Here is a 10,138-nt window from a genome sequence, read left to right as displayed (position 1 = left end):
CTGCATGATTTTCCAGTCTCCCACTCCTCTGTTTTGATTTCTTTGAGACGGGCTCTTGTTATATAACATAGATTTATCTCACTCATGGCAAACCTCCTGCCTCAGCCTCCTCAGAGTCAGGGTTGCAGGTTTGCCCACCATGCTGGACTTCTGTTTTACACTTTCTTTGGTGTGTACCTTGTATCACTTTGTCAATGACACCGTGTGTTTGCCATTCACATATTGTCATACATCCCATAATAGGTTGTGTGCCCATTCTCACTGGGATGAAGGGAAGCAAACAATAGATTCCCACACAAAGTCAGGCCTGCATGTACATCGCTGGCTGGTGTTGAGTTTGCATGACTGTCAGAACTGTGGACTTCACCACACCCTAGAATTGAGTTAGCCATGAATCCTAAATTCATCCCACTTTCTCTGCCATGAGGCACTCTTCCCTTGTTCTTAACCATTTGGTCTTGGCTTAGGCCAGATTTGGCTTGGGGGCTGTAGGTTGTAGGCTCTGCCTGATGCTTTTCCAAAGTACTCTATAAGGCTCAACCCTGCTATTTACAACAGCAGCTTTGTTAACTGCTGACCGACTGTCAGCTCTGGTGTACAAGTTAAATGAATCCAACAAAGGCTCTTCCTGGCTCTGGGCTAGCTCTGGACTCTGGGCTAGACTTTGTCTTTTCTCTGAAACACGCAGGAAGCTCCCCAGTGACAATGTCTGACTTTAGGAGCAATGGGAACAATCACAACCAGTGACTGGCCATAAATTAGATTGGAAGTGAGTGAGTCCCATGAGAATGAACCCTAAGTACCCTTGAAATTTTCTCTATATGTCAGTGTAAGCATGAAGAATGTTCCAGTGTCCCACAGCTGACTTGCCCTTTGTGACACTCTCCACTGGGACACTTAAATGAAGCCATCTTCGAAATGAGGGAAGTCCCTTTCTCCTTGGCATCTCTGCCAACAGAGTAGCCCTTGGAGTCCATTTTTCCCTGGATCCAGATAGGGATATTGGGATTAACCCCTCCCTTCCCGACACAGATGATTTGTAACCAGTGAGTAGCTAAGCCCTATGGTACACTGCCAAGAAAGTCACTTCTGTAGCAAGCTCTGGGAAGAAGAAAGCTTTGCTTGAGGCCTTCTCATCGTTTTCCTGAGCAGTGAACAGAGGCTCCAAGGGTAAAAGCAAGAGCTTCTGTCTCTGTTGCTTGCAGCCTATTTTATGGATTCTGCCATATTTTCCCATTATATAAATTATGAATTATATTATATATAATATATGTGTGTATGCACACACATATTTTTGAAGACAGGATTAACACTATGTAGCCCAGGCTGCCATGAACTCTAAATTCTGCCTCAATCTCCTGGCTGCTGGGATCCCAGACCCCACTTGATTTTTATTGTGTCTTTGTTGGCATTACATTTTTAATACACCATTGTTTAGAAAAACATTTCCCTTTAGATTATCTTTTGGGGGTTAAAAAGGACTGCTGCAGGCTAATCCCAGAATGGTTGGAAGTCTGCTCCACCGACCTAACTTTTGATGTGATTTTGGTCAATATTAGTGGTCTGGAAACACACAAACACACATGCACGCACAAGCACGAACACACACACACCCCTACACACCTGGCCCTGTCTGTGGATTTGAGGTCAGTTGATTCAATCAAATACAGATTTTAAAAAAGAAAATTCAGGAAGAATGTGTTTCTGCTAAACATGTATTGACATTTCCCCTTGCCATTAGTCCCTAAACAATGAAATATAACTTTACTTAAGTAGCCTAGGGATCATTTAGAATAATATATACGATGTGATGTGCTTATGATATATGGAAATATAAAATATATAATTTTATACAAGGGACTTGAAAGTCTTTAGATTATGGTATCCCTGTGTAGGCGGGGGTCTTGGAGCCCATCCTCCACTGACACTGGGCATCCACCAAACGCTTAGCATAATAAGTAATACAAAAGTCACATAGACTATTATTTTCCTTGCCATAAGAAGCTCAGTCATAGTCGTTACAATCTCAATTTCAGCTTATGCTCAAAGATCTGCTGAAGTGGGTGCAAGCTTTTTGTTCAGCAGGAGTAATATGTTTTAGCCCCCGACTTTGTTGGATTGTTCAGTGCAAGCCTTCTGGCTACCTTTCTTCTTGGCCCCTCCTCGGGAACTCTCTGTGCAGTGTCCCTCTTGATTCTCTGCCCTCCTTCTGTGCTTGGCTCCAACATTCTTGCTGTGAGGATTTAGCCCTAAGCTTGCACGTCGCCTTGCTTTCACCCAGCAGAATTTCCCTCAAGACCCAGTAGGCTGCGCAGTGTTAGACCTGGGCATAGAAAACACGGCGCGTATAGATTACTGCAGTGCTGGACGGTCGCCTGGCTTGGCTTCATTACTTGTGCATCTCATTGGTGCAGGTGAAGAGGGGAGACAGTGACTCTCCGATGACTCAGATGCATCGAGCTCGACAGCTCCCAGCCTCTGCAGTGTCTTTCCAGCTGCCAGCAAGTCTGGGACAGGAGCGAGAAAACGATCGATCGCTCCTCACACCTACCAAAGACATGTCTGCAGAGTTCTGTGGAAACAGGAGCCTGAGTGTCCTGTGTGCATGGAGCAGCTGTTTTGGGCTGTGCTTGGAACAGAGTGAAGGGCAGGCAGGTGGTCCCAGAGCAGGGTGATGACAGGTACTTACAGCAGCAACTGAGGTCTGTATGTCAGCACAGTCTGATTTTGTGCTAGTAAGCATCCTTCTCAGGTGATGACATAGTCCCATCCTCCTGGCTGGCATCTTGGGGTGTGTGTGTGTGTAGGGGGAGTATCTTACAAGAGCATGTCTTCCAGATGGGACTTAGCTGCGTTCTAAGTGTGTGACACAGTATGGTGTGACTCCAACCAAGGAGAGCAGTCAGAACCAGGAGAGATGTGGGAAGAGTGCCAAGTCTTCCTGACCCACTAGAGGCAGGACAGCTAGGAGCCCAGGGCTTGACATTAGGCGGTGAACTCATGGCTCTGCTCTTTAATGGTATGTTCCCCCAGCAAGAAACCTAACCCTCCAAGTCTCCATTTTCTCAACTGTACCAAGGCCAGTGTGTGGGACTCTGAGAAGCCAGTGGAACGGTGAATGGGTAGCTCTAGCTCTCTCCCTGCAGTTAATGGAAGGAACATGGAGGTTTGGGAGTCCTGTAATCTGAGGAAGAGATGGCTAGAATAAGCTGAGACAGCTGGGTCCTGAGGCGCTATGACTTGGAAGATGGCTTTGCAGAAGGGCACAGTTCACAGCAATGGACAAGTCTGCATAGCTTTTCCTCAAGCCCTGCCAGGCTGCCTCCCCAGGTAGTGGTTACAGTCCTGGGGAGGGCTAAGGGAAATGGCTGTTGTTGGGAGAGAGGGTGGCCTCTCAGTCCTCTCCTTTCATCTCTGCAATGCTAGGAAATGCAGCAAAGGTCTTGGCCTTTGGCCTGATCTGAAAATCTCATAAAACCAACAATTGCATAGGATACAATTAGAAGGAGGAGGAGGAAGAAGAGGAAAAGGCCTCTGAGTGATCATTGGATACAAAGTACCAAGCTGCTTTGTTTATAGGATTCTCAGCAATTTCCCATTGCTTAGGGTGCCAGGGCTGCCAGAAGGAACCACAGACATCTCTGGCTGAGTCAACAGTAGTTTCTGGGAGTTTGGAAACTCACTAGGTCTCTCTCAGGATGGCTGCTTCTCACTGTGCTCTCATGTCCCTGTCCTGTTGCCCTCTTAGAAGGACTCCAGTCATGGGGACGAAGGTCCACCTCCCAGTGACCTCATTTAATTCCCATAATGGGGAATTTAGGGATCAAGCCCCTTTCCACTGCAGGATGCTCAGGTGCAAAGTCCTAAACTAAAATGTGAATGTCCAGGCTGGTGAGATGGCCAAGCAGGTAGCACTTGCCCTGCAAATCTTGTGAGCAGAGTTCAATCCCAGAGCCCCTGTGAAAAACAGAAGAAGAGACCTGGCTCCACAAACTTGTCCTCTGACCTCCATGTGAGTGTCAAGACACACATACCCATGTGCACACACATATAATCTTGATTTTTAAAAATTCAAGTATTTGCATAGGATGAATGTATCTATATTGCCTACAGTATCTAATACGGCGTAAATGTTGTGCACGCCATCGTGAAGAAGGTGACAGTAAAAACATCAGTGCATGTGACACTTTTTCCTTTCCAAATGTTTTTCCGTCCATGATTAACTGAATCCAGATACAGACCCCATGGTTAGGCAGGACAACTATACAGCCACATTCTGAGACGTGTGCTTTAGGGGTTAGGACGTTAGCTGAGAGTTTGGGGAAGCTGGGGAGAACTACAACGTGAGAAACTCATGACAGAGAGTTCATCCTTTGTGTCCTAGGGACTGTCACCCATAGGTGGTCTTCAGAATGTTTTTGACATACCCTTTCAACTGTTATGTCTTGCTTTCCTTCTCTTAGGTGAACGGCCCTTTCCCTGCACGTGGCCAGATTGCCTTAAAAAGTTCTCGCGCTCAGATGAGCTGACCCGCCACTACCGGACCCACACTGGTGAGAAGCAGTTCCGCTGCCCTCTGTGTGAGAAGAGATTCATGAGGAGTGACCACCTCACCAAGCATGCTCGGCGTCACACCGAGTTCCACCCCAGCATGATCAAGAGATCAAAAAAGGCTCTTGCCAGCCCCTTGTGAGGTGCTCCCCACGGCAGCCAGGCAGAGATGGTCCCCGGAAGGACAGAGCTCCCAGGAAACAGACGGACACATGGAAATCTCCCAGAGCAGAGGCGCGCTGGCCACAGGAGATCACTGCTCTTTGGTCAACATTCTGATACTCTCCCTGCACTGTTTCCAAAAAGCACATGGTAACCTAAGATCAAAGTCAACATTTTGGTCCCCTTGCAGAGGCAACTCTGAACCGTCTCTGACTGTTGGAGTGCAGGCAAATAAATGCTTTTGGTATTTTCTCCTTTGTTTTGGGGGGTGGGGGGAGGGGGCAAGGCCAAGACTCGGGGTAGGATTCTGAAGATTCAGACTGGTGTACATACGTCTGACTGGGTGAGTTGACCCCTGGCCTCCCACAGTGACTCTGGATCCTTGATGCTTGCTGACTCTCAGAATTGTTTTTCTTCTCTTTTAATGTAACGACCAGTGTGCTTCAGTTTGTTTAGCAGAACCACTCTCTCGAATCACATTTAACTTTTGAAATTTAAAAAAAAAAAAAAAAAAAAAAAACTCCATAGCACAGCTGTCTTTTATGCAAGCAAGAGCACACCTACTCCAGCATGATCTGTCATCTAAAGACTTGAAAACAAAAAAACAACAAAAAAAAGTTACTTATAGTCAATGGATAAGCAGAGTCCGAATTTACACTAATCAAGACAGACCTTCGAGGGGGTCATGATAAGTCCGGAACTTTCAAACCTTGCTTCGTATGAATCGTACTATCTGAACATAAACTGCACTTTTATTTTCTAATACCGAGGGTGAATACGGCAAATACACGCTTTGAGGGTAGAAGCCGACATTCTGTTTGGCACCACGTTATAATCTGCTTATTTTACAGTTATACACATTTCCCTGAGAACCCATGGCAGAGATGTGAAGGCAGAATGTATGGAGCACATACTGAGGAGGAGAGGAGGAGGGGAGGAGGAGGGGAGGAGGAAGGGAGGAGGAAGGGAGGAGGAGGGGAGTGCTTTAAAGATATAAAAAAAAAATGAGCAAACAATTTTAACTTCATGAATTTGTTTGAATTTCCCCATGCTTTCAGATAACGCCATCTTGTTCCACTCACGGGACTAGGACACAGCAAGAGCGTTTTTGGCTCTGTGTAGCATTAGTTGATAATTGGGTCTATAGCCATCACCAGGCCTGGAAATGCCCCCTTTTGGTGGGGGGTGTTTCTTGGTCTCCATTTTGTGTTCCTATGATATTCCCACTATAAGGTGCAAGAGTTATATCACAGGAAAGGGAGCTGAAATAGGGAAAAAAAAAAAAAGTTTGCCCCTGTAAGTAGTAAGTATCCAGGGAAGGAAGATGCCACAATGATTTCAGAGGCGACTCTGCAGTACAGTCCCTTCTGGTGAACATAGGTCAAAGAAACACATGTGACTGGCATCACATCGCCAACTGTCTGCATCGGTAACCCTACCACTACTTAGCTAGGTGTCTACACAATGGCCTGAACCACTATATCCATCTTTTGCCATTTACTGAAAAATTTAATTTTGGGCTTTTACATGGCCAGAAAAACAAACACAGTTTTCATAGTTTAAAAAAAAACAACAAAAACAAAAAAAAATGAAAACAAAAACCTCATTTGAGGGGAGTCAGCAGTGATCATGGGGAAATGTTTACATTTTTTCCTTCAGAAATACCACTTTCTGATGATTTTATCTGATATTTAAAACAGGGAGCTATGGTGCACTCTAGTTTACCCATGTGCTGCACATGGTGTGTAAACTCGGGGTTCCCACCTGCAGCGAGCTCCACATTTCACCCAGCGCATGCTCACCCCCATCTCACCGTGGGTGCTCCTGCAGTGGGCACAGGGCACAGCTGACTCCGACTTCCAATACGACAGCCATCACTAGCGCAGTGTTTTCTGTTTAACCAATGTAGTTGTATCAGTAGTTCTCTCAGAACTGCTTTTAACATTAGGGACTGGGAGCAGTCCATGAGCTAAAAAGGAAAGTGTTTTCTCACGAGAAAACATGTCAGGAAAAATAAAGAACACTTTCTACCTCTGTTTCAGATTTTGAAACGCTTATTTTAAACCAAATTTTAATTTCTGTGTCCAAAATAAGTTTTAAGGACATCTGTTCTTCCATATGAAATAGGTTAGGCTGCCTATTTCTCCCAAGCTCATGGGAAGGCTGTGCATAGGGTACTCTGAGCGCTGCCTTTTAGTGAGTGAGGAGTTTGGGGTTGCCTAGCAACTTGCTAACTTGTATAAACTCAGCTTTCCCTCACAGAAAGAAATGAAGGAAAACCAAGTCAGTGAAAGACAATCTTTATTGTTTCAGGAGTAAATCTGTATGTGGCTTTTGTCAAACACTTCAATGGATATAAACGCAGCAACTTGTTTTAAAAGATGCACAATTTACTTCCCGGATTTGTTGCTACTTGCCTTTTCAAGTTGTCGACAGACACACATTTGATATTCTCTTAGATGTTATAGTAACATAACGTATAAACTCAAGGCTTTTTATTCTTTGTGATAAGTCCTGTTTTACGATGTCAGAAAACAGGAACCAGCATTCTAATTAGATTTACTACATGGAGCTATGGTTCAAATAGGACTACTAGAGTTCATTGAACACTAAAACTATGAAACAATTACTTTTTATATTAAAAAGACCATGGATTTAACTTATAAAAATCCAAATGCAGGATAGTAATTTTTGTTTACTTTTTTAACCAAACTGAATTTTTTGAAAGACTATCGCAGGTGTTCAAAAGAGAAAGAAGCCGTTTTATCTAATACTGTAAGTAGATGTCATTCATGGAAAATATACTAGTTCTAGAGTTAAGATATCTCCTCTCCTTGGTTAGGGAAGAAGAGAGCCCTTCACCATTGTGGAATGACACCCTGGCTTTAAGCTCCACATCACGCTTCTTTTGAGAATTATATTTGGTAGTTACAATTACAGAAACCAATTAGTTTTGTCAGTTTGCAGATAGATTTAGCACAGTACTCATCACTCTGGGTAGATTAAGATGTTCTTTCACAGCGGATGAATGGTCTGTAACACTGTAAGATACTGATCTTTACAACTGTTTAATCAGTTTTATTTTTGTACAGTATTAGTGACCTAAGTTATTTTGCTGTCCCGTTTTTTGTAAATCAAATGAAATTATAAAAGAGGATTCTGACCGTAGGTATTTTGTACATATGTATATATGTTGTCCAAATAAAAATAATAAATGATAAAGATTAAATTGTTCCAGCCATTACGTTCTTCCATAGGGGCACATTTCACTCAGAGGGAAGTTGCTCTGTTAACCTGTATTCACAGAATCTCATGACAAGTGCAGAAGTGACTTAGCCCTGTGTCTTTCAGCATATGCCGTGCTTGGATAAATGTGTGTGTATTTACTCTTCACAGACCTTGGGGTACACAGAATAGAGGCCACTTAAACCCATTGTGTTGTGTTAGGGGGAATATTTACGTTTTGAGGTAACTCAATGTGCTAGGGATGAATCAGAGAATGTTAAAGGCTTGGGCTGAGCTGCTGTGATTGGTTAAGAGCACAGAAACAGGTGTTCAAAGCCAGGCAGGAGAGAAGGCATGGCACGCAAAGAAAATGTGTGTGTGTGTGTGTTTGTGTGTGCGCGCACACACACGTGCATACACACATGTGATTTGTGTAATACTAGCTGCTGTTTATTAAGTGCTTATGCGTAGTGACCATGATACTGTTTAGGTTTCCCCTTGATCCTTACAGCAGCTCTGTGTGGTTTTGTTATCCCTATGTTTTTGGTGAGGAAACTGAGGAAATAATTTGGCAAATAATTTGGCAAGAGAAATGTAGGAAGTATAGACAGTCCAGGCTGAGTTTCCTCTATCTAAAATGTTTGAGACCAGAGGCTTTTGCATTTCAGAGGTTTATTTTGGATTCTAGATTATTTGCATATGCTTAAGAATTATCTGCAGATATGTCTTATGGAGACACCCCACCCATCAAAATGTAATTCAAGTATATTTCTATTTTGCCCCGTTGGAAACTGATCTCAGGGCCTTGTCATGATAGGGTTGTGTTTTTAGCCCTCTTTAAAATTTTATTTATTGCTTTGAGACAGAGTCACTAACTTGCCCAGGCTGGCCTTGAACTTGGCCCTCCTGCCTCCCAGGCCTGGTTTACTAACTGGCTTTCTTTTTCTTTCTGTCCCTGAAAAGGAGCCTCTCCCTCCCTTTACTGTACCACCCCCACCCCATTCCTTTTCACTCAACAAAGCTTCACTATGTAGCAGAGGCTGGTTTGGAATGGGCCATGTGGCCCAGCCTGGCCTTGAACTCTCAATCCTCCTGCCTTAGCCTCTCTAATGCTAGAATTAGGCTGTCCTATCTCACTCAACTCAAAATTTGCCTTTGTTCCATACACAACTTTAAAAGATGCCCCAAAGCTGTGTGTATATGTGCTTTGACTGCAAACCATAATGAAGTCAGATGTGGCATTTTCCACTAGAGGAATCCTGTTGGCATTCAAGGTTTCAGATCCCGGAGCACTTTGGATTTAAAGGTTTGGGAGGCTCAACTGTTGTAGAGAACTGCTGAGTCACTCCCTCTTTCTTTCTGTGCCTCTGTCAGAGAGGGTAGTAATTCACCGGGCTCACTTGACTGAACACCATGAATTACTGTCTGTGTGGATGCAGAGTGAAACAATAGACCAGGTCCCTACAGTCAAATTTGCATGAGATCGGAGGAAAACAATCATGAACAAGGAAATAAATTATCCCACGATCTCAGATAAGCCTGATAGTGACAGTGCCAGGAGTGGCCGTGTCGTGAGGTGGGGAAGCCTCCTTTATAAAGAAAGTTCAAAGATGGTCTCTCCAAGGTCGCTAAGCATTTCAGCTGGGACATACAGGAGCCAGCAAGCATAGATGTGGCAGGAGTCTAGGGCAACTTGGGATGTGATCAGCATTTGAGAGGACTTGGAGGAGGGCTGGCTGCATATGAACAGAAGATGAGAAGGTGGGGCCCAGAGGAAGGTTCAGAGGCAGTGTGTGTTCAAGTCTGATACGGAATTTTAACAAGCTCTTTCTGGGGCTGTATGGATAATGAGTACCAGAGTGGAAGTTGGGTGACGAGCAGGAGGCTGTCATCCTTGTCAGGTTGGTCGCAGCACAGTGTGTTTAGCAGTAGTGTTGGTATGAATATGCTTGGTTCAGGGAGTGGCACTATTTGGAGGTGTGGCCTTGTTGGAAGAAGTGTACCACTGTGGTCATGGGTTTTAAGACCCTCATCCTAGCTGCCTGGAAGCCAGCCTTCTAGTGGCCTTCAGACAAAGATGTAAAACTCTCAGCTTCTCACGAACTATGCCTGCCTGGATGCTACCATGCTCCTACCTTGGTGATAATAGACTGAACCTCTGAACCTGTAAGCCAGCCCCAATTAAATGTTGTCCTTTTAA

General features: G+C 44.3%; 1 protein-coding gene across 1 annotated transcript in view; it reads left to right on the top strand.

Annotated features, from left to right (window-relative positions):
- Klf9 (Kruppel like factor 9) overlaps positions 1–4,902 on the top strand; it is a 22,089-nt gene extending 17,187 nt beyond the window's left edge. Inside the window, exon 2 of the mRNA XM_028764092.1 lies at positions 4,464–4,902. Within this exon, the coding sequence (XP_028619925.1) occupies positions 4,464–4,693 (230 nt within the window). The 3' untranslated portion in view covers positions 4,694–4,902. The remainder of the gene's footprint in view (positions 1–4,463) is intronic.
- Positions 4,903–10,138: the final 5,236 nt, after the last annotated feature.

Source organism: Grammomys surdaster, unplaced genomic scaffold (genome assembly GCF_004785775.1).
Source record: "Grammomys surdaster isolate TR1022 unplaced genomic scaffold, NIH_TR_1.0 141, whole genome shotgun sequence".
In the NCBI taxonomy this organism is placed as follows: Eukaryota; Metazoa; Chordata; class Mammalia; order Rodentia; family Muridae; genus Grammomys; species Grammomys surdaster.
The sequence above is the reverse complement of the archived record's forward strand: the minus strand, read 5'-3'. Positions and strand labels throughout refer to the sequence as shown.